Source organism: Buceros rhinoceros, unplaced genomic scaffold (genome assembly GCF_000710305.1).
Source record: "Buceros rhinoceros silvestris isolate BGI_N320 unplaced genomic scaffold, ASM71030v1 scaffold1563, whole genome shotgun sequence".
NCBI classification, from domain to species: Eukaryota; Metazoa; Chordata; class Aves; order Bucerotiformes; family Bucerotidae; genus Buceros; species Buceros rhinoceros.
The window spans coordinates 72,067-96,849 of record NW_010402888.1 but is presented as its reverse complement, the minus strand read 5'-3'; the positions used below and the strand labels follow the sequence as shown (position 1 = coordinate 96,849).

At 35.8% G+C, this 24,783-nt stretch overlaps 1 protein-coding gene across 1 annotated transcript in view; it reads right to left on the bottom strand.

The window, feature by feature from the left end:
- Positions 1–24,783, bottom strand: part of TBC1D5 (TBC1 domain family, member 5) — a gene marked incomplete at its 3' end in the record, with an annotated part of 143,319 nt that overhangs the window by 75,151 nt on the left and 43,385 nt on the right. Inside the window, exons 3-10 of the mRNA XM_010132782.1 lie at positions 19,844–19,952; positions 17,951–18,040; positions 17,422–17,493; positions 14,593–14,660; positions 8,696–8,798; positions 2,958–3,046; positions 1,459–1,509; positions 1,301–1,370 (exon numbers count right to left, since the gene is read on the bottom strand). Coding sequence (XP_010131084.1) covers positions 1,301–1,370; positions 1,459–1,509; positions 2,958–3,046; positions 8,696–8,798; positions 14,593–14,660; positions 17,422–17,493; positions 17,951–18,040; positions 19,844–19,952 — 652 coding nt within the window. The remainder of the gene's footprint in view (positions 1–1,300; positions 1,371–1,458; positions 1,510–2,957; positions 3,047–8,695; positions 8,799–14,592; positions 14,661–17,421; positions 17,494–17,950; positions 18,041–19,843; positions 19,953–24,783) is intronic.

The following is a 24,783-nucleotide window of genomic DNA, read 5'->3' as shown; positions in this document are numbered from 1 at the left end:
AAAATTTGTATCTCATATGCCTTACCCTTACTGAGAATAAAGTAAAAACCCAAATCCAAATAGTAATGGATAACTGTAGGTAGCTTAGGCCAAGATGCCAATGCTTCATGTCTAATAAAATATATACACAGATAGATTTAAACATTTAAAGAAAATAGAAGTTTTTATGTTTTTGGGTGAATATGTTTTTCCTCAACAGCAGGCAAAACCAGCTCTCAAACTAACATTTCCTAATTATAGTTTGCAAATATAAGTTTTGGTGCACATGTGGACATCTAAAACCAACCAAATTCTTACTCCCTTTTGTTAACTCTAGATACACTCCATGTTCCATATGAAAAATGCTACAGTGAATGAAGCTGGAACTCAGTTTGAAGGACAACTCATTTAGGATATCATACACTGAAAATATTGGCAATACCTGTAACACGGCTATGTTTGGCTAGAGCCTTTTAAGTACACTCCATCACTCAAAGAATTTTTCAGAATTAAAAAAAGAGAGAAATGTAAACATGGAAAGAGACAGGAAAAAAGTATTCAAAGGAAATCTTGAGCAATTGACTGAGGGAATTGTGCCTCATGCCATCCATGAAAAATGGTTACAGGCAAAGACCAGATGGCCCCTAGAAGGTTCCTGCAAAGGAGAGTTCTGTAGAGCTAAACTCAGAAGACAGAGAAAGCTCTTCTATGGAAAGAAGGTATGTACTAAACACAGTGTAGTCTGTATAGCTACAGAGGAGATCTGAGGGCACAGACATTCCCCCAATTTGAATACCTCAGGGCTGAGAAAGAAAGAAGTAAGGAAACAGAGTGATAAATTCAGGGAAAGATGAACCCTGAACCCTGATAAAAGTCTATGATTAAAGTTCTGGTTTCACAGTAAATTGTCTATATTGCAAACAATTGAAAACAATTCAACCCTCAATACGTTAAACACTGTCTATACGCATTTATTTAACATGACGTCTGCACAGGTTTTGAGCACACAGACGGGCCTGTAACAGGCATTTTTCTGAATGCTACACAAAGAACGTCACTCATACATAGGAGAATCTGTGTTTGCATGTTTGGCTTTTGATTACCAAGTGATTTTTCAGCCGCCAGGAACTCTCAACTGGAAGACTTTCTAGAAGTGCTTATGCCCAAATTCTGAAGAGCCTCTAAAGCATACAGATGTTTTGAGCCTGCTTTCACCAAGTTGTTTAAGAGAAGATGCCTTATTAGCTTTAAATTACTTCAATCATATTAAAAATCACATTTGCTTAAAAATAGAATAAATACATTTTAGAGCAATATTTACCTTCTGACTGTCATGTTCAAAAGTTGAAAACCAATGTTCTGCAGTTTTCATAAGATGTGTGAACATTGCACTGAAGGGGAAGAATGCAGAAACTTGGTGTTAAATAATGTATTACATATAAGAGCAAATTAAATGTAAAGGAGGTTGTTAAAACTTACTAGGCATCATGTTCCAGATACTCAGGATTCAAAAGAACTTTCATTTCCTCGCTGAAAAAGGCAACAGTGAACAATCCAAATGTGAATGTTTATTTTTGGTCAGCTTCTGCATGTACTATTATGTATTTATAAGCCAACTTTCATATAAAGTGCAAATGAGAAAACTAGCCTTTTTAATTAAAAAGAGCAACTCCATTGAACAAATGAAGTCTTTCCTTTTTACAAAGATCAAAACCAAATTAGCTGCCTTGTCTGCACTACAATGAAGTAACCATCTAATTATTCCAAATAACAAATTACTGAATGTCACAATGTATTATTTGAATATGCTTGATCTAGAATAATTGATTGCTGCACAATCTATCGCTGTTTGTCCCAAACAACAACAAAAAATGGTTACTGGTCAAATATGCAGTATCAAAACATTAATTTATTGTGTTTCAATAGCCTGTACTTTCATTGTACTTTAACAGCAATTAATCAGTGACAGCACCTCTTTTCCATCTACTTTGCTGTTGAGCTTTACTTTTTCAGAGGGGATGGAACAGAATGCTGTGCATAACACATGGCTATTTTAAGTTAGTTAGCACTGAAGAGCATCTTCTAGGTAATTTCAGGATATCTAAGAACACACATTGAATAAAAATGCACACTTGTAAATAATTTCCGTGCTTATGCTTAACTGTCTTTGGATATAGCCATGCCAAGGGGTGCTAACAGAGGTTATAGTATACACTACACGTAATTAAATTGGCTTTTATTCGCTGCTGTATTTCAAGAGAGTGCAAAAAGACAAATGAAATGACTTAAATATCACAAATGATCCAAGAGGGCAAATAGGTTATCTTTTTATTTTAAAAAAAAAACCACCTTTACATATAGGGCAAGAGAAAAAAGCATCTGAATTTGGCTGACAATCGTGTTTGATGTAAGATTTTATAAATATGTCAATAACTTAATGTTAACTTAACTTTAAATAACTTAATGCTACTACCAAGTCAAAGGATAGTCAGATACTGCAGGTGATGAAAGACAAGAATTTGTCTACATTGATGTTTTTCTCTTTTAAGATACGAGGAGAGTTGCTAACATGTCCATTCTATGACTACAATTCTCTATCCTGCCTCCTCTCTGCAATGACAAAAACTAAACCATTTCTCGCAATAAGAATGAGGTGAAACAGTAGGTATGCAACTTTTTTGAGTACAATTTCCCTTTACATTTCCTGTCTTCACTTTTTTCGCCAGCTATTATCTTGAAGTGGCCAATGTCTACACTTTTAATCCCCCTTTCAGAAGCTGTGGTAGGGAGGATGAAGTGAAGACACTCCCATAACAGCATGAGGATGTGACCATTTCCAGTACCTACTTTATCAATTATAAGAAAGAATTAAGGAACACATATTTTTAAGTTCTAGCCCAGCCAATTTCATTTATCTTTGAATTTTTTATTTTCTTTATTTTTATTTTAATACTATACAAATGAAACACAATGCTTGCCTTGGTTGTGCAGCTTCACTGGCATGTGAAAAAGCTTGGTGGTCACAATGCAGGATAAAGACAATGGGAGCTAAAAGTTCATGCATACCCTAAACATAAAAGGAAGCAAAAGTGTAGTAAGATTTTCCAGTCATACAATAGTTTCTAATACATAGCATCAGGCGGCCAGCAAAATGTAGGTGCAGAATAACTAAAAGCAGGGATATTTACATTCTTAACAGAATGGTTTCATAATCAATGGCTTTTATCTTAAATTCTGATTAAGTCCAAGTGTTTATTCTTCTATAATACATGAAATCAAGTTATTCTCCCTTTTTCTAATACAACAGACAACAAATTGTCAATGGTAGCCAACCCTGCACCTGGCAGTTTACTCCATGATCTATGTTCATAAATATGAATTTTATTTATGATAATCACAATCATGATCCACAGCACAAAGAACTGCAATAGGGACAACTTACAAAATTGAAAATAAATTTTTTATCGCATGTTACAAACCAGCATAGCAGTATCTTTTAGAGGAGACAAAGGAAGCCATTGGGAAATCAAAAAGTGAGACTTATTTTCCTACGGACATGAGAAAAAAAAAAGGTTTTTTTTTTTTTTCCTTTTTTTTTTTAAAGTCATTACATCAACATCAAACTTATTATAACACTGTCACAGTGAGACCTCATAATGTTCCATTACATACTATTACTTACATGTGCAATCTCTATTGAGATACAGAAAAAATAATGCAACAAGCAGATTGGAAAGAAAAAACATGGGATAGTTGAGGACTTAAGCAAGCATTTGAAGTCTGGCTGGGCCACCCAGTCCAGCCATTGGTGCTTTTATCAATGCCCACCAGGAACAAAAAGGAGTCTTGATTTGCCTTGATTCACCTGGGGCTGGTCAATTTGTTATCAGGAGCAGAAGCAACTGCTTCAGGAAACGAGCAACCCAGCTGGCAATCAGCAAGGCACTGGCAGGTAAAACTATAGCCTGTAGAATGAAACATCTTTAGCAGATATTCAGTCCCTTCCCTTGGATTAGATCAGGGAAAATGAGGATTTGGAGTATCGTACTGGAGAATTTGGTTATGTCAGGAGAGTTGGGCTCCGTGCCGGTTTGAGCTAAACTTCCTGGTTTGAGCTGAAACTTCCTTGTTTTGGTTAATGAATGAATAGGAATTATTCCATGCAAATACAATAATTCTTCTTCTGCAGTTATCCTCCTGCTTTGATGGTGTATCAGTTGATATTCCATGTAGCATCTGAGGATTATTCAGTATCAGTGACTTAGCTTATCAGTTCCACATGTATCAAACAGACCCATTAACTACTAAAAACCTTTAATTTTTATTAGAAATAATGGGGATTTTCCTTAAGAAGTCCAAACTGAGCAGAGAGGTAAATGTGGAAGCCCCCTCTAAATCATTATCTATTTTGAATGTGTTTGGGTGCATGTTAGTGAATCCCACCTGTTTGTAAGAGAAATGCCAATACCTAGCAGTGTTGAAGGAAAAAAAGGAGGTTTGGAAATTTCTCAGTGTACTTTCAACTAAAATCCTAGGAATTTAATTTTAGTTTCTTCAGGGCTGAGAAAACAGTTATAGCCTTAACTGTAAGGTTGCAGCAAGAGCAGTTGGGGGGACTAGGCAAAAGATAGCAAAACTACTGAAATTCGGTCTTTTTCTTCCTCTTCCTATTTCTGAACCTTTAGGGTCTATTATGAAAGATGAAGGCTAAATACAAATTCAGTTGGGGGAAAAAAAAAAAAAGATTAAACCCAATGCAGCCGCTTGGTTTCAGGAGCTGATGCAAAATTCCCAAATACAACAATATGTGTTAGATTACAAATTGACAACTTTAGATTTCTGCAAGTCTTACAATCACTCATACCAAGAGGGAAAGGAACAGAAGAGACAGAGAGATAGGTCCAGGATTAGACAATAAATGCAAGTGACAAAAATATTTAAATAATTTTAGATAACCTGGTTTTTACTTTCATACTTACTCACAGCCCTCAGTTAATTAACAGCTCCACGTCTAATCTTTTATTCGCCCTGATATACTAACATGAAATAAGAGAAATGGAAATGCCAAAAACTTGAGAATCTAATAAAACTACCACCTAAGCTGTAAACATATAAGCTGAAGAAAGAGGACATAAAATAAGAATTAGTTATAAAAGATAAAAGCACATCATAGATTCTTCCAATGTAATAATATATCAACTTTATAATAAAGTAGAATCATAATGTGGCTGCCCACATACAACAAAAACAAAGCGAACAGATGATGAAATACCAGGATTTCAAAAAGATATCTCTGATCTTTCAGTTACAGGAGTACTTCAAATGTTTAAGAGATTTTTAGCTTGGCAAGAAAATCCAGCAGTGTAATATGCGTACACGTATTTTTTCAATGCTGCAGTTTACTAAAACTCTTTAGTGTTAATAAATAAGTTGACAGAGCTCAGATAATTTTATGACACTTCCCAGCTACAACAAAATATTAATTTCATAATACAGTCTATGATTTTGAAAGAAAACCAGAAATATAGCATTTCTACAATAAAAGTGAATCAACACATTTGAAAATTATATTGACTTCTCTAAGGACAATCAAATCATGAGCAAACTATAGTTAGCCTAGTGATTTAGCTTAATAGACACAATTTCTTTCCAGCGTTACTAGGACCAGAATTCTGGCACTAGTCTTACAGAAGAACGGTAAGAGTAATTTTTACATATTATTAGGTACACTACACTATTCTCTTTAGATTTTCTGTTTACAGCTGCTATTTAAAAATTCAATGAATCCAGTGAGGATTCTGTCTTTAAAATCTGTAATACAGCTTCACAACATTCTACTCCATTTGACTAGGGAAAGTCAAATGTCACACTGGTCAAAAAACCCACAAAACTTACTACAAAGACAACTTTAATGCATATATAGATATCAAACAAATATTGATTACTTCTTGTAAGACTACACACTGATGCTATGCAATAGCTTCAATAAAATGTCATAGCTTTCAGATATACATCATTTACAAGTATACAAATTTTCAAGAAACTGTTACTTTTTCCAAATATTTTGAAAGAGAAACATCGAGTCCTGTACAGAAGCTGACAACCAGAAGCATAAATTTTCATTTATTGCCCAAGTGTTACAATTCTAATACAAATGTAGATCTTGCATGCAGTCATACAAATGAGACAGAGGAAGTCTCTTAGGGAACAACAGGACCAATCCCATGATGGATGCTGAATATAAAGACAAACTCCTTAATTTGGGCTTTGTATTCAGGTCACTGTGGAGAGCGCAGCTTGGAGGTGATTGGTTATTGATCAATTAATGGTAACCATTATTTTCAAGAAAACACATTAGGCTTTGATGTAGTAGAAATTATTATGGGAAGTCTGGCTGGAGTCAATAGTAAAACCAGAACCAATAAAAATAATAGGACAGAAAGACTGACTGCAACACAGGTATTTGCTAAAAGAGGGAAAACCCCCCATATCCTGTCACCTCCACAAAGTACTTCCTCTTAGCTAATTCAGAGAAGGGTACTGATGGACATGAAAGAAATGTTATCTAAAAAGAGGGACACATAGACAAAAAAGCAGGATTGTTACTAATAAGCTAACAGGAGCATTAAACCAAACAAATAAACAAGCAAAACTACCCTTTAAAATGAGGTAAGGAAAAAAAAAGCTCCTAATAGAACTGATACATGTCCACGAAAGAGGGAAATCACAGTCATTTCCTACTTTGTGGACTTGGCACAGCATCACGAGACTTGGGTGACATAATGGACACAATTCAGAGACATTAAATCAACAGTTTTTCATGATCCATATTTATTTAATTTTCCGCACTTCACCTCCGCCCTTAGTCCCGTGGCAAGTGCTTCCTGGAATTACTGCACTACTGATGCACAGCAGTTGAAAACAGAGGTAAAGAAGTTTTCTTTGTCAACAGCCTGTAGGCTCGCAAAATTGAACCTGTTCTTTTATCTGCCTATGTTCATTTAGCCCACCAAGCAGTCTTTATTAAAGCTGAGGCATCAGGCAGACAAAGTTCATTAATACCATTTATATAATCTCTGCAGTTTCAATTAACTCAGCAAGACATTCTACTACATGATAACAGTCTCATTAATTCCATAAAATCCCATAACTATTAACAATATGGTCTATGTTAAACGGGGTGTCACCTAGTAGAAAATAATAGCTTTAACAGCTTGTGATGAAACTCAGGGCTTTTTTTTAAAAAAAAATTGATCTGGCTAAATATTCCATCCTTATGTAGAAAGGTATTATTTCTTGGTAAGAAATCAAGAGGTTTTTAAATATGAGCAGAGGGTAATTAAATCCTTTTAAGTCATAACAAAGAGTAAAATAATACTTCTTGTTCAATAAATGATAGACTAAATTAGCTGGAATGTGTTCTCCCCTTTTCCCATCATCAGTACTCTGGCATATATTCACTAGAAAGGGGAGGCTGAATACTGCTGAAGTGTTTTCTTTAGCAAGTGCCCTTCAAAATACAGTTCACAAATCTCATTTTCTTGTTCTCAGGCAAGACTATTCCTTGCTCACAGTCTGTCAAACATAAGAAATAAACAGCTGATAGACATTTCATACGTTTGATAACTATATATTTGATTTTTGATATAGTTTGCAAGACAGCTCTTCAGAAGTAATTGTTCCTTCAACTCATGTTGTTTGTGGTAGTTTGTGTTTTTTTTTTTCCCCACAAAACACCATTAATTTCCTAGCTTGAGGACTGGGTGGTCACAGACCATGCGTGAAAGCATACAGTGTCTTATAAAAGTCTTCACATTGATCAACCCTCTGTATTTTTGTTATAAAAAATTCTCTATCTACTTGTTTGCTGCTCTACAGTTTTTTCTTTGTCCATGCATGCAGTGTATTCATCAGTTTGTCAGTTCCTGCCCATCCTACAGTTAATAGCCTGAAGATACAAACACAAATATACTTACGTCATTAGTCTGCATATTGGTCTTGCTGTATTAATTTAGGATCAACCTTATACTCCCTTCAAAACCTTCAGAACAAATATTAAATTAGTTTAGCCTGCATCCCATATGGATGCACATTTCATGCAGCTTTAAGGTTTCTTTACCATTTTATTGAAAGCAGGCTCTTCTTCAGGTAGCACTGTAAAAGTGGTACTTGTAGCACCCTTATCCTTCAGTCAAGAGGAATTTGTCAGCTGCATTGTACTTGGATGCTACAGGGTTAGATAAAGGATCTATTCACTAAGGTACCACATGGCTTCAGAACACTGAACAAGAATTAAAAAATATTCTGTTAAACCTAAAATGGTAACCTTGCTTGAATTTCAGAAGTCACTACTATGTCTTTTGTATATTCAGTACCATTTTTAATCCTGCTGCACACTTTCTTTCTTTACCTAAGCACAGAAAACCCTTCTTTTTCTTTTACTGTCTTAACCATAACTGAAGAAAAAGCTGTTGTTTATTAAGAAATTTGAAGTTAGTCAACTTAGCAACTTAAAAGAAACAATTTGAGGGACTGTCTTATGAGGAAAAAGCATATGTTATTCAATGAGCTTACTTTTCTTACTATCCATCTGACAAGCAGCTCTTTGATTACTTCAGCATTATGATACAACTTTGGATACAACAGAACTACATTATTGTCAAACCGTATAGAGATGTTGAGTCAATGAATGCCACCTGTACAGTATTTTCTTTACCTGTTTATAAAGCAACTGCTCATTTTCTCTGGCGTAGCAGAACAGAACATCTGTAAGAATCTTCCTCACATTCTCTTGCTGGAAATATTCCATTTCAGGAAAGCTGAAAATGAAGAAATACAGTGAAAGTAAACAATCTAGCACACAGAATCTCAGCTGCTGTTCTATAAACAGTTTTAGGTAAGAGAGCACCTTCCTTGTCTGCTTTCCCACTGCTCTGTGAATTGTGGGTGCCTCTAGTTTAAGAATACTTCTAAAGACTTTTTATGATTGTTTTGCAACCAAAATTCTGAGCCACGTTCTTTACTGTACATCAGTCCACTACATAGATATGATATCACCAGTTATATATAAACAATCAATCCCTTTTAACATTATGAAAACTAGAGATCTGCAATAATGAAGTACAAAGGCAGATTGTTTTAACTGTCAACTTCTTATACACCGCCAATCCACTGAAAATGAATGACCTGGGGAATCTCATCCAAACAAAACGATGTACCGTATCAGTGTTCCCAACTGCCTAAAGGATCAAGTTCCTTTCCTCCTCCATATCATGAAAATAAGTTGAAGCAGAATTAAGAGACAAAACAATGAGTGGAGCAAAGATTCACTCCCTCCCTCCTGCACACAGATTCTTACTCTCAAACCTAGCAGCCCAGAAGACCCTTACGGTCCCAGGTGGCAGAGCATCCCAATAGCAACTTAACTTCAAGACTACACTCCAGTGATTGTCAGTTCTTCATCAATGAATTTAAAACTTGCTAGGAACACTGAGAAAAAGAGTGGAATAAAAAAATTCAAGCAGACAATTCTCCCCTCAAAAAACCAGGTCCCTTGGAACTAAAACTGTTGCAAACAGTTATCTGTTTCTTACTTGATTCAGATTCTGGAAAAACAGGCATTTCACTGTCTTTAGTAGCTGTCTCAAATAAACTTTACAATTATGAAATCATCTGATACTCTCGCAGGGCAAATATCCTGTAAGTGGAATACGGTGAAGTGGATCTAGTATGAGAATAAGGGAAAAAGTCTTCTGGGAAAATCCTGTTATCTATGTATAATCCAGGAAAATCTAAATATTGACAATCTGTAATTATTCTGAAGCAACTCTCACCTGTGCATCCTGCTCCTTGACTGCTGGAGGTAGGAAATAAAGTGGTTATGCAGGATGTACGTTAATGAACAAGCGCACAAACAAGTGTTTTCACGCCTACTGAAGCAGTAACTAGTTGGCAAAAAATTTTTCATAAAGCAACTACCCCAAACCATATCCAAAATCTGGAAAGGTAGAATACTAAAAAAGAAAGGAAAAGCTAAATTTGGACAAAGAAAAGAAGAATATTTAAAAAGACAACAACAATAGGCCTCAGGCTAGATTGCTGAAATAGAGGCTATAAAACTGTTAGTTTTAAAATGAAATCACATGGATTGCAGGGAAGTTTTCTTGAAGCAAATTTTGTTTTTCCTGCTTCCCCAGTCTAAGCTATAATGCTAAACTTCAGAACAGTTATACTGAGGCTATTGTAAAGCCTGTCTTAGAGAAACAATATAGGGAATTATAAGAAATTACTTTGATAAAACTACTAGTGTTAATAATTTACTGTGGTCACTTCACAGAGGTGATGACAGGTAAGCACAGAAACATAGGTAATTAAGGCTAAAAAGGTGCTCTGAAATCCTGGATGAAGGACCTGAATGAAGAGCTAAGGCAGAGAAGACACCATGGCTTAAACTCGGCAGTGCTGAAGTCCTGAGAAAGGCACTGGGATCGGGGGTGTAACGTTCTCCTGGCACCTGTTGGGGGTAATGGTAGACCAACATTTGGAAACTTGCATGCACTTCTACTAATCATATTACTGAAAAGCAAGGACACAGCTGAGACCAAAAGTGCATTACAGCAGATGGCAATCGACATAATTTAGGGGTTTGAAGAGATTATTTCTGAAGGACTATTATTCAGGCCTGGCCTATCAAGTTTAGGAAGAGAAGACTAACAAAGAAAACTCAAAAATACACAGAGATATCTGTGAGGATCTAGTAATACCAGAGATTGTGACAGAAAGGATAATAACGAACTCAGGAATAAGCTGGCTGAAGTATTAATTACAGTAAATGTAAATACAAAAGATCATGAGGGAACTATCAGTTCAGGATGGATTTTTATGAACAATGTCATTTTATGATTAAAGCACTGTTTTAGAAATCAGGCAAAGTAAGAATACTTTTCATGAACACTAGAATATTAGATTTAATTACATTTCTAAGAAAGACTGCATAAGGACTTGGGAATTTTGCTAAACTATTCAGCCACAACTGCTACAATTAACAAAGTTGCATTAAAGTCCCTGCTTTCTGAAAGTGAAGACCAGTGTGAGCTAGTTATACTTTTTTAAAACAGTCCTTTAGCCCACTTAGGGGCCCCTACACCAGAGGCAGCCAGAGTTTGACACGAAATGAGGCTCTTAACCACAGCCACAGAGTGACCATCTTTCCTTTTATGAACAGATTCCACCCCCTGCCATTCCCCAACCCTGTAACTCAGCTGGAATGGGGAAAGCTACTAAACCAGAAAAAGGAAGATTCTCTTGCAACTGCAAAGGTTTGCTAAAGGTTAATAGTAACGACTAACCACTCCATTCCCCACCACCCTGTTGCTCACTTTATTCTTAAAAAGGAATAAACTAGTGCACAAAAGGTAGCTCTCCCTTCCAGCAGTCCCTCCTCTTACACAGAAACTATGTTTTGTCTTCTGTGTTCATACTCAACGGATTGCTGTTTCTTCCTGTCTCTTCTTTACGCTTAGGAAGGATGTAGCTGCCTAATGGCCTCTCCACTACCTTTATTATGGGTGGAGGTTTTTTTTTTTTTCCTGTTATTTGGGAGATGTAGAGTTTGAAACAGCAGCACCCACCACTACTCATCTTCATACAGCTTCCATTGCTCTAAACTGTGACTGGTTTCTCCTGAAGCAGAAACTAGGTGATCAATATATAAAAATACTCCTACAAACTAAAAGAAATCCACTTGTTTATTCTACTGAAAATGCTTGCTAAGCATTTTGTTTTCTTAAAATACTGAAGAGAGAAAAAGGGTAATCAAACCTAGCCATTTACTATTTCAGATGTACAAGGTGATACCAGCAAGTAAACTAGCATTTTTATTTGTGTGGTAGCTAGACATTCTTGCAATCTGCCAATCTACTGATTTCCATTTCTGCAGAATATTTTAAAAGATTCTTCTTTATCACCTACCTTCTTAAAAATCACAAAAATAAGCATTTTACATCTTTTGAACTACAGTAATTAACCATTGCATTCTAAAGCCGGTTAGGAGTTACTGTGGTGCTAGTTCATACACACCTTCCTTTCTTAGTAGAAAATAGAATGCACTATTATAACTTGGTTGGTACTGCTATCTACATTTAATGCAAGGTTTTTACTCGCATTACAGTAAACCTCCCTTACCCTCCTTCCCACCCTCATTTTTAGAAGCTTCTCTTCTGAGATAGAAAGAGATGGTATTTGGTTACAGTTCAAAAGTACATGCTTCTAGACAGCTGAAGGAAAATCCATTCTGAACCTCTCACCTACCATAAAAAATAAGTCAAATGATTATTTAGAAACATTGATCACTAATGAGTTAGGACTAACTTAACAAAATCCTCTCCTACTTCCCTTGTAAATACCGGAAATTCTTATTACGCAACAGGCAAAAAATGGTGTTTATACATTAGGGCTTGAATTACTCTCACCTGACTTTAAGTGACTACAGTTTAGTTAGGTACAGGTGAGCTAGAAACCTTTTATAATTACTAAAGAAAAACATACTTCTCTACAGTGTGATTCATCAGACCTATAATAGACATTTACTCTAGGAAGAGATGATTTGTGTCCTAGAATTCTTCAGGCACGTAGGCTCTAAAGGATGATTAGCCCAGTTGTAAGCATCTATGTTTTACAGATCTAATTATTAGGTGAGGTAAGGATTCACAAAATGCATATGAACACACACACAGACTTTATCAGTTCCCTTTAGGTAAGAGAATTCTGAAATTTAAAACAATTTAAACCAATACCAATTTAAAAAGCATATTTCTACCCATTTTTTTCATCTATTATTACTATACTTCAGAGAATTCTGATAAAAACATTACAGACAATGTTTTACTGTTTTCACAGGACTATGGTTTGCTCTCTATGTGCAGTTAGCATCACTCTCTACAGCGGTATTTATTGATATACATAAAGTACAGTTCAATACATGAAGTACTGAACTTGATCACAAAGAATATAAAAATATTTGTTAAATAAGAAACAGAGGGTAGAGGGTAATGATTACACTAACTGAATATAACAATTATTTTAACCTTTAATAGAAAGCATTGTAAGTTAATGATAAATTTTTAAATTCTAACTCTAGGAATTTATTTAAAGAATGGAAATGAAAAGGACAACACTAACGAGACGGTACTTACATTTCAAAGCCAAGGTATGTAGAACTTACTGCTTCTTACACTAATGACAGTTTACAAACTGATACATATGTATACATAAAATGCACACTATGCTTTAGGATTAGGCAAACAACAAGTGTATATATAAATGCATGTAGTTTATAAAATAAATTCATGTCACTTGGATAAATTTTGCTCCTTCATTGTTTGACTTATTTTGATATTGATGACACATAATGTATGCTGCTATTGTTTCAAGTAGACTTTATTTTGTACGAACACGTAAATTGAAATTTCTTCAGTGACTACTACTGATATTCGTAAGTATTACTAACTCTGCCATTTGCCAGAGTGAGAGCCTGGTCCTTGTGTATATAATATGTATATTTTTAAATAACAGTCCTACATCCAACATAACCTCCACAAAACTTTTAATTCTCCAATTATAGTTTAGATACGTATATATTTTAATCTTAGAACATCTTGAACTGTTTCCTTTAACAAACAAAAAATACCATCTGTTGTGAGAATGCACATGAAAGTATACTCAGATTTTAATTATGTATCTCATGGCAAAATGCATTTAAGAATGGGTCTAGGGATGGACATATAAAATATCCCAAAACTAGACAGCTATGATTTCTTCTGCATGATTTTGTTTCTGTAAATGAAAATGTGTGAAAAATGTGTGAACTTGAGATTTGTAAAATCTATGACTATGACCACTTTTTTCAAGTTTTTGGAAAATATTTGCAATACAGTAAAATTTCACATGGTAGCAAAGCGGTAATTGAATTTAATTAGATTTACACATCAGTCAATGCTTCCACTCTGAAAAGAAACGTTTTCAGGAACTCAAACAAGTTCCTAAAAATGAATGACCTAAGGGCCAAGAAGGTGAAAACATAATCACAGTAATATTAGGACAAATTTTAAAAAGCAGATGTGACAAATAATACTAGAAAAGTGGTACATAAAAATAGGAATGCTTAACTTCTCTGCATGAGTGACATTTCCCTTACTAATTAAAACCTGTTTTTTTATCATTGATTGAATAGGTGTTAAGAATTAAAGAAAGTCATCTGTTCAACCTTTTATTATGATCATAATTTAGTTAAAAGACCTTTCCGTTTCTTTTAACTTCTCTTTGCTTCATATGGAAAACTTAAAACTTCACATATATTTCATAATACCTTAATTTAGAAGAGCTTTTCTTCAGTCATACCAATAAATATCCAGGGTTTAATGTTTAACTCGATTTTCTTGTTTTTCATTCCAACAGAGCTGTATTTTTATACATTTAATATATGTTTCTACACACACACATTCAACAATCCTGACATTTACACTATTCGAAGTCAAGAAAACACTATATAATGTATACCACATGAAAACTCAGAATCTAAATTTATATGTAGAATTTCTTTAAAGATCTACATACGTTCTTGTCACATCTTGTTCAATCATTGCTCGAAGCTCTTTATCCTGGAAAAATTTATTCCAAAGACTCTGAAATAAGGAAAAATAATTATATGAAACAGAGACTTCTACTAATGCTTAAGGCTTATATACTACATTAGCAAAGTACTGTACAAATATTAATTAATTAATCCTCAACATTCCTGGTAAATAGTTTGGTGACCAGACCAATCTATCTGAGAAAGTCATTGAGATCAGAGATGAAAACATTCAAGTTCCTGGATCCTTGTTCTAGGCTCACTCCAATTTCTCACTGGATGGCTGCAGGTCTGTGAATTACTTGTAAGGAGTCTATGAAGAATATTTAGAAACGCAGAGTAAATTCAAACTTACCTGAAACAGCAGCTCAACTGAAAAAAATTCAGTAGTTCACTCATGAAAGAAGGTCTATATCACTGCACTGTACTACATTTCTCCTACAAATCTACGGACTCTAAGTGGAAGCTGATAGAATTTCCATACTAAGAATTGGAAGTAAACTAAGTTGTCTTAGCGGAAGCAAAATCAAATAAGGTATGATGATCAAATAGCTATTACAAAAATGACATCATTCTAATGGTACATAAACACAGCACAGATGAAGACTGACTATTCTAAAAAAGTTCTTATAGGAAAAGCCAGGGCAGTTAAAGCTCACTGTCAACACAATAAAAAACCAGAGTTTGAAGCAGGTTTAGCTTCTTCTGTATCCATGCTTATGACCATTCCCATGCCTTGGTTAGTTTTTTGCAAAAGCTAACCTCAGAGAAGTCAGCAAATATTGTTTTTTCTATGCTCCAGAAAAAGTATTGTAAAGTCTTTTCTTTTTTGTAACGGGAAGGTAGCTTGGCCCTATTGATCAAAATACAGAAGGAACAAAATCTACAGCAGTCTTCTAATTCATGTTAGTTTCCAGATAGCAGCAGCGCCAGTGAATGAAATACCATACTAAGAGAGTGGCTACAATGATCCCAGAATTTCTTGCTCACTTGTAAACGATTCATTTGTATAGTGGCTTATGCTTCACAGAAAGAAAAGATAAAGTAAATTAATGTTATCTAGCAGAAGGAAGGTAAAATAACAAAGAAGAAAATGTTAAAGCCTCTATAATTGTGTTAGAAAGTATGAAAAAACCCCAAATTTTAGAAGTATTTCTATCCCAGACAATGTCTTATAAAAAAACAGAATCTTTTCAACTTGCAGCTCTCTTCATGCAGCTAGATCAAATTTTGAAATCCCCCTGTCCCTCCTCCCACCTGGTCCATCAGAGCAAAGGATGAAGGAAACAGAATCTGCATTGCAAAAAGGAAACATAACCTAGAATGCTGAAAGGGTAAAACATTAAGTCACTGCAAAGGCTCATCAGCACTCTGCTCTTCATTCCTATGCCTGATTTGGCCTGTGGCTTTGTTTTACAGATTAATCCCCTGCCACATACTCCGAGATGTTAACCTTTGTCTTCCGTCTCCTGAACACATCATAGACAGAAAGAAGGTTGTGCCGCTGTGGATAATCACAAACTACAGCAGAAACACTTTTACACCTTTTAAATGCAAAAAACACTTTTACATCTTTTGTAAATCTTTTACATTTGACAAAACTTTCTGTCCAGCTGGATCCAAGAAAGGTCTGACGACATACATGCCATACTCACTGCAGAGCCACCAACGTGCCTATGATCAATGCTTCCATGTTTCAACAAGCAAACCTCTCTCTCCTTCTACATTAAGTAAGAAGCAGAGTGCCACACTACATACAAATAAAATATGGGCTTCAGTTTGTGACTAAAACAGAAGTATAAGTAGTAATGCCAAAGATATCTGTGACAGTCTTTCCAGGTATAAAACTGGCAAATTGCAACCAAATTTCCAACTGGAAAAATGCAACCAAACAACTTATTTTTATGGTATTAAGCTATTTTGAAAATTTGATAAAAAAGAATTTTCAAAAATGGTAACATAATTAACAGAAAAGCTTAAAGATTTTTGCCATAAAATATTTAGGAGCTTTTCAGGTATAATAAAATGCAGTAGAAAAGGAGTGTAAAAAAAAAAAAATTGTCTAAAACTGAGCTCCCGAATTTACATGTAAGCCCTCCTCAAAGTGTCATGACTTTGAAAATACCAGGCTCCTAGGAAGTCCCATTGATTTCAATGAGAGCTGGATGCTCTGCACTTAACGATAGTCAGGCCAAATACTTTTTCCATGTTTTCACTAATTTTTTAAAATCTGGATCTTTCATTTTGCAGCTGGCTGCTTTCCAATTAGTAAAGAAACTTTTGTTTCTTTTAACTATAAAGAATTAAAAACCTTGGGAGAATGTTTTTAATGGTACTTCACACATTGACTCAGGATGTACACAACTCTTGACATATGACAATTCTATTTTTGCTGGAGAAAAACTTCCAAGGCTGAACAATCTTCCAGAGATCCTTCAGTATTTGCTGTTTAAACACTCTTCAACTAGAGCCTTTTTACATATAAAATGAAAACACACAGTGATAAAAAAGCCTATCTATCAGTTAAAGAAAGGATATGCTGTGAAACTGGACTAATAGTCCACCACTTGTTTTTTGCTCATCACAGCCTTTCCTGTGGTAAGTCCTGAAAAAACAGAGTATTAACCTGGAAATAAGCATTTCTGGTTGTTCAGCCTGTGAAACAATTGTTAACACAAGTCAGTTCGGAAATTTAGGAGGGAGATTTTAGCACCTACTATTTTGCTGCCTTCCTCAAGAACTCACTTCTGTCAGTAAGATGATGATGAGATTTTTAGTAGCACATGTGTTGATAGAACCAAGGGTCAACTTACCCCCTCATCCTGAGAAAGTGGATTGTTGATTATCAGATCTTGCTGTCCTGCTTTCCGAGGGTTTGTAATGTGCTGCGTAAAATGAGAAAAAAAATCAAATCCTCTTCAGTCATACTGTAAGTAGTAATATCTTTACCTTATAGCAAGACTTTATAAGTGGCCTTCTAGTATCTAAAGGCCGTCTACAGGAAAGACGGAGGAGGTCTTTATCAGGGAGTATAATGATGGGATGAGGGGTTTTAAACTGAAAGAGAGTAGATTTAGATTAGATATAAGGAAGTTCTTTACTCTCAGGGTGAGACGCTGGAACAGGCTGCCCAGAGAAGCTGTGGATGCTCCCTCCCTGGAAGTGTTCAAGCCCAGGCTGGACGGGGCTTTGAGCAACCAGATCTAGTGGAAGGTGTCCCTGCCCATGGCTGGGGGGTTGGAACTAGATGATCTTTAAGGTCCCTTCCAACCCAAATCATTCTGTGATTCTATGATCTATGTCAAAGCATGAGAGTACAGAACCTATTTTGCACCAACTTACAATTTCTTTGATCTTATTGTAAGAAGTTCTTAAGTCTGAAGTGGTTTTAATCCATTGACTTCTGTCTTGGGGTAGAACCTCCAGAAATAACTATCAAGAGAATAAATGCATTAAGTTTCATCAATTTAACATAGGTTTTCATACAAATCCTACCAGACAGCATAAACCATTTCAGAAAGGAGGAGCTCCTACTCTATACCTAAGAAGAAAGCAAAGAGCCATAAAATACTCCTGGCTTTAATACATTCCAGTCAATTAATATGAAGCTAGAAACTGTAACACTTCTATGGTACAAAATAAAGCATTAAAAACAACTAAAGCCACAAACTCAAGCTTTGTAAACTGTCACAACTTCGGTAAAGTTGAGTGAGACTTCCAAGGCAGAAATAAAATCCAAAGAGATCAAAATAAATATGCAAAATTTGAAGCTATTTACATAACACTGGTGAGCTAATGCAACATGCTTAACATGAATGCAGAGCAGAAACTAAGCAAGCAGAGATACACTCTACCTCAGAAATGTGGAAAGAGAAAACCTTAATCTATAGAAAAAAAATACGTTCTACAATTCTGCAAGACAGCTAAAAGAGACAATTTTGCAAAAAGGTCCTTGAGAATGCCTGCATCTCAGTTCTTTCACATTTCTGTTTAAAAGGGTTAAAAAGAAGCATCTACTGGAAAATACTGTTTATTTGCATATAAAATTCAGAAAAAACAGAGTATTTTCTTGCTTTTTAAATGTTTTTATTTACACATTATAAAGTGTTAAGAAACAGTAAATACTGACAAACATTCCCAAATTACTAAAAGTAGTTAACTCTTTCAGAACTTAACAAAACCATAGATAATACTTTTAAAACAGGCAGTCTAAAATTGAGCCCTAACCCATACTGAGACATGCAAATAAACCCAGCTTTATTTCTAAAGGAAAACCAGTCCTTGATTTAACTTCTGGACAGTGAGGGACTTGGTGCTTTTCTTAGTTTAGGGGTTTGAGTTATGGCCTCCTAATTCAGAGGTTCAAGATGCAGCAGACTGGTAAAACAAGGCTTGTAGCATATAGTTATCTGGCCTCCTAAAGAAAGTATTTTCATTAACTCTAAATTTGTTCAATGTTACCTACATTTCAAATTTCAATTTTCAAATTTCATTCATACATATACAAAGAGTATTTTCATTTTCTGTTTATAGGTCTTAGTGCCAAAGTGAAGCGTGAGAAATTCTAGGTGAGGTAATTTAAATTATCAGTGCTAATACACAGCAACTCTACTAGGGAAAATGTTCTCTACTATCACAGTGCAATACAGAAGACCTGGTGATGGTGCGACAAAATTCTTTTGGACTTTATGTAGCATCTCAATATTTCTCTGCTTTCTTTCTCTCTTCCTTTCCCTGCAACTTTAAAAAATACAGTAAGAGACTTCTGAGGACCTGTTGTGTTTTAAGATTGGAAGACCTGGCTTTCCTCTCTATCTAGTCATTACAAGAGGGATTGGTCTTCATCTTCTCATTTCACTGGGAAAAGCTGCTAGCAGAAGCATCAGACTGGTTTTAAACAAGTCCCAGCACAAACTTCCTTTTTATTTCCAGTGCATGACTTCACTGCACAGAGACTGAGAGGAGAGATGGCTGTGTGGCACTCAATTCTAAACACACCACCCAGCACAAAGATATTCTTTTGTAGGAATCTTTTGCTATCACTCACAATTCAGCTTTAAGGCAACTCAATATGATTAGCAAATGTCCTATGAATTACAAAAATGAGTTGGAAAACATTGGGATGAAGTCTCTTGGAAAATTCATGATTCTTTGCATCAATAATCTTCCAGCGCATCAGGTAATGTGTTGATATATTGCAACCACAAACTGTAAATAAATATTTTCTCTTCTTACCTTCCAGCAAACACTACGGAACCTGCTGCTTCTCAGCTGCCCATTAATCCCCTTCAGCCGTATGGTTGCCAAGTAATTGTTGTTTACAAATAGTTCTTCCCATTCTTTACTGTGTGAAAAAGCAAAAGCAATGAACATTTCAACAAAAAAAAGCCTTAGCTGATTTAAGGACTATATGACACTACACAATTTTGGATAAGCAGAGGAGAGGAACTTTTTTTTAATGTATATATTTAGTTGTGTACCATTTCTAAACGCATGGCTGTCTTTTTGGACACATTTCTTCTTTGGATTTAATGAATATGTAGATCGCTATAATTATGCCAGCTACTGAAATTCATAATGTCTATGGAGGCTATTCCATTTCCTCTAAAATGTTGGTACTGCAGTTCAGTGAATAAACAAGAAAAATGAATATTAATATAAGCACATTCATGTTTCAGCTGTAGACAAAGAAGTACCTATTCCAAAAATATGCAACAGAAAAGTATACTGTTGACTGAATTAGCTCCTCACATGACTTATTTGCTTAAATGAACCTTCTTTTCTTCTTAATGTCAAGCTGGGCAGTTAAGCATAATCGGAGATGACTTTCTTTAACATTTAGTGCTATTTACTATTGAAATCACTCCTACTTCTTTATACATGATCAGTTTTAAAATTTTAACAGGTGCTAGCAAATTTAAAAAAAAAATCAAAAAATAAAAAAGCCCCACTGTATAAACTGTTAAAGGCAAGCTTGAATACCTTGCAGTACCTATGGCTGACTAGATAAACAACCTAAATATGCCTCCCAGGCATGCAGGCACCAGGGGCCTAACACCTGTGCCTCATTAATATACAAGTAAATCTGCTCTACTGGGAAACAATTGGAAATTAATTGTCCCAAACCATCTACCGAGTTTGAATAAAAGAATTATACCTATATTTCCCGCACCTTTTACTGAAATGAATCTCAAGAACAGTAGAAGCCATTTGATGTTCTTAGTAGCCCAAGACTTGCTTAAAGACTTTCTGCAACCACTCTAAAATCCAAGAGATAATTTCAGTGTAAGAGCCAGGTTACGTGCAAGGAAATGTGTTTCAGATTGATTTTCAATGCATGTCCTTATGGTGAAATCTCCTTCTCTCACTGTCACATGGGAGACCATTATTTCTCACCGGGAGACCAAATGAATCCAGAAAGAGGGAAACTACTGTTGTGCCTCCAGGGTAAGATCTCACCAGATTCCTCTGCTAAGGAGAGTCACAGAGTGGGTTATACTAAATACCAACAGACTGCGTTTTTGCAAACTGCCCTGACTATATGAAAGCTAAAGTTAGATAGTCTTCAGCCTTTTAAGGTGAATTGTGAGGTAGAGGTTTTTTACACCTTGTTTTAGATAAAACTTGCTCAGTTTCAGAACAGAACTACATGATACAGTTGCTGAGAATAGTTGGAGACCAGGCTCGGTGTGCCAGGAAATTATTTATGGTCCTGTTCCTTTGAGACAGCACTGAGCTCACAATCCACATTAGGACCACAAGTGTTGGGTTTGTGAATGCATCACCTTTCAGGTAAGATCATTTTCTAAGAAACCAGGTGTTTACTTCTGGGCCTTCATTATTAATTACTTTGAAAAGTAAATCACTGAATCATTTTGGTGGGAAGAGACCTTTAAGGTAAGATCATTTTCTAAGAAACCAGGTGTTTACTTCTGGGCCTTCATTATTAATTACTTTGAAAAGTAAATCACTGAATCATTTTGGTGGGAAGAGACCTTTAAGATCATCAAGTCCAACCGTTAATCCAGCACTGCCAAATTACCACTAAACCATGTCCCTCAGCACCACATCTACACGTCTTTAAAATAACTTCCAGGGATGGGGACTCCACCACTTTCCTGGGCATCCTGTTCCAACACTTCACAACCCTCTCTGTAAAGAAATTTTTCCTAGTATCTAACCTAAATCTCTTCTGGCGCATCTTGAGGCCATTTCCTCTTATCCTATCATTTGTTACTTGGGAGAAGAGACTGATCTCCACCTCTCTACAACCTCCTTTCAGGTAGTTGTAGAGAGTGATGAGGTCATGCCCGAGTCTCCTTTACCCCAGGCTAAGTAACCCCAGTTTCTTCAGCCAGTCCCCACAGGACTTGTGCTCTAGGCTCTTCACCAGCTTCACGGCCCGTCTCTGGACACGCTCCAGCATCTCAATGTCCTTGTAGTGAGGGGCCTCAAACTGGACACAGTATTCAAGGTGCAGCCTCACTAGTAGTGAGTACAGGGGTACAAAGGTGCTCTGGATAAAAGAAAAGACAACTGAAGCAGCCAACCCCCCTAAGGGGTAAGGGCTACTTTAGCTTCTTCAAACTCCTGGTGTTCCCAGGTGACAAGAATAGGAGCAAGTAACTCCAATGGTGTGGGGCACCTTTCTTCCTTTCTGCCACATTCCCCATTCTCCAAGTCGGAAAGAATACCTGGTCATTTCACTGTCTCCTTATCTCCCATACATCCTCACCTCCTCTCTGTGATTGTTTACCGTGATTCTGTCTCCTTTAAATACAACCTATGGTATATTGCAGACACAGCTTGAGAAAAATCTGGGCCTTTCTTTCATAGTCATTTATACTTCAGTAACTACAGTATATTACGTCTATCTAAGCAACCCTCCTGTTTCCCTCGTGTATAATATTCTTCATTTGCCTTTGTAAATTTGGTAGCATCACTGGCCATTTTAACTACTGCCAAACTGCCTCTGCAAGGTAGTGATGCTTCAAGAGCGACACACTCCCATACACATTCAAACAGGTCAGACTCTGTCATATTGTTCTGCAAGTGGATGATGCTCCCAGAAGTTCTTTGAAATTGCTGTCAGCTGAGTTAGCAGAAGGTTTCAACCAGTGCAATGGTGAATAGAGAGAACAGGAAAGAAAGAAACTCTTCACGTTATTTTTTTTCCCACCAACTGCTGGGATTATTTGCTACATAGTAAGAAAGTAATTTCAACACTTCTTAAATTGTATTAGTGCAGACACTATGCTCTGTCTTTTTTTTTTTTTAAATTTGTAATGCAATTCGAAACACGTTTTGAACAAAATTACATTTAAAACAGCCAAAAGAAATTTGGCAACGTCATATCTCCTCTGCATCCCCTCTTGGCTGCTGGGATCATTAAAAAGAAAAGTTACAAGCAACTGAAAAAAAAAAAAGACTTGGAAGCTGCAATCTGCTTTGGTTTTATTAGAGCTGAATGATGTCTAAAACCTTTTGAACAGCATTCACTACTTCATTTCTCAAATATTTTGAATGAAGGCTAATAAATTAAGCCTTACAATTCTAGAGGGAGTTTCAATAATGGTAACACTGTGTAGTATCAACAAGCTATCAATTCTAGAAGGATAATTTTTAAAATTATATAGCCCTACTCTGTTAAACTAATATCTATGAGCCTTGTTAACCCAGGCTTGCAGAAAACTCATTGGTCAAAACGAAACGAGCAATGAAGATTGGAACTGAAGTCTACCAGATCCCATTTGCTTCACTGAAGTGAAAGACTTCAAGAGCCAATTGGAACCCCTTAAACTATGAATAGGCACAAGCAATTGTTTTTAATCAAACTAGAAAATTAAATGCATAATCGTGTTAATACCACCTTTAGAATGCATAATTAAAGCAAAGGCAAATGCTGATGGTAATGTTTTCTGGTTATTTTGTACATATTTTTCACTTCATATTCTTATTTAAATATCCTGTCCTATCGTACACATTGTAAAGTCTTCATAATGTAAGACCTGCATGAGGAAAAATTAATTGGATTAACATTTCTTTAAGGAACCTAATCTCACATGCTGTATCTATTCCGTAACTGTCCACTGTAAGATACTTACTGGCATGAGTTCGGGACAGTTCCATTACTTTGAAGTGGGAAAGGTGCTCAGGATGTATTAATGAAAAAGCAAGCAGATCAGTAGAAGGGATGAAGGATATAGATTCGTTCTGCAAGGTTTGTTTTTAGTTCTCACCTGTTCCTTTCCACCTCTTGAGACATCCATTTATGTCATAACTACGGTTTGAATCTGTCTGCAAAAGAATTTTATATTGGGGTCTGCTCTAATACACTCACTTTCTTGCTTCTAAGCATAGAGGCTGATCTCCTAGCAAACCATATGTAAGTATATTTATTATTCACTTTCTTTCCAACAGGACATGTTTTGTGGATCTGATGCTTCTTAACACAATTAAAAACATTAGATTTTCAGAGATAAAAGTCCAAAGATTTGGAAGAGAAACGTCCCTCTTTGTTGACACAGTGCCTACACTGGAGCACGATGAGCAGGACTTTACATCAGAAAGTCTATGTAAAATTTTATGTGACTTAAACATCATTTTTGAAAAGGTATTTAAATCCCTAAGGCTTGCATCTTGGTAAAAGACTCTGGAATGCCACTATTGCCCAGATATAGAAAAGCAAGCAACTATAAACTCTTTAAGAATGAGTGACACCACAAGATGCCTGGAAAATAATTCTGGAATTCAAATAGTAGTTCCCAGACTTTTCCTGAGGCAACACTGAGCTCTGGTAGTGCCAGGGAGAGGTAACAAAGACTTTCATCCACTGATAGCCAGTAGTGAAACATCAGTATCTGACTCTGCTGCTAGATTTTGATCTGCAGCATAGTGGCAAAATCAATGCATCGGGCTAGATACACAGAAGAATGCAATGGTAGCCCATCGAAGCACGTTACAAAATAAATTGTATTTCTGTTCAGAAGAGGAAGAAATAGAGTTCAGGAGGACTGGTATAGCAGACAGTAACCACCACTGTTAACTTCTTTTACCAATTCACAGGATAAAGCTGCTGATGTGTACAAATGCAGATCCTTCCAAAGTTTAAACCTAGCATGAGAAGCATTTTTGTACTATGAGGTTCAGACAATACCAAACTCTGTGGAAGACAC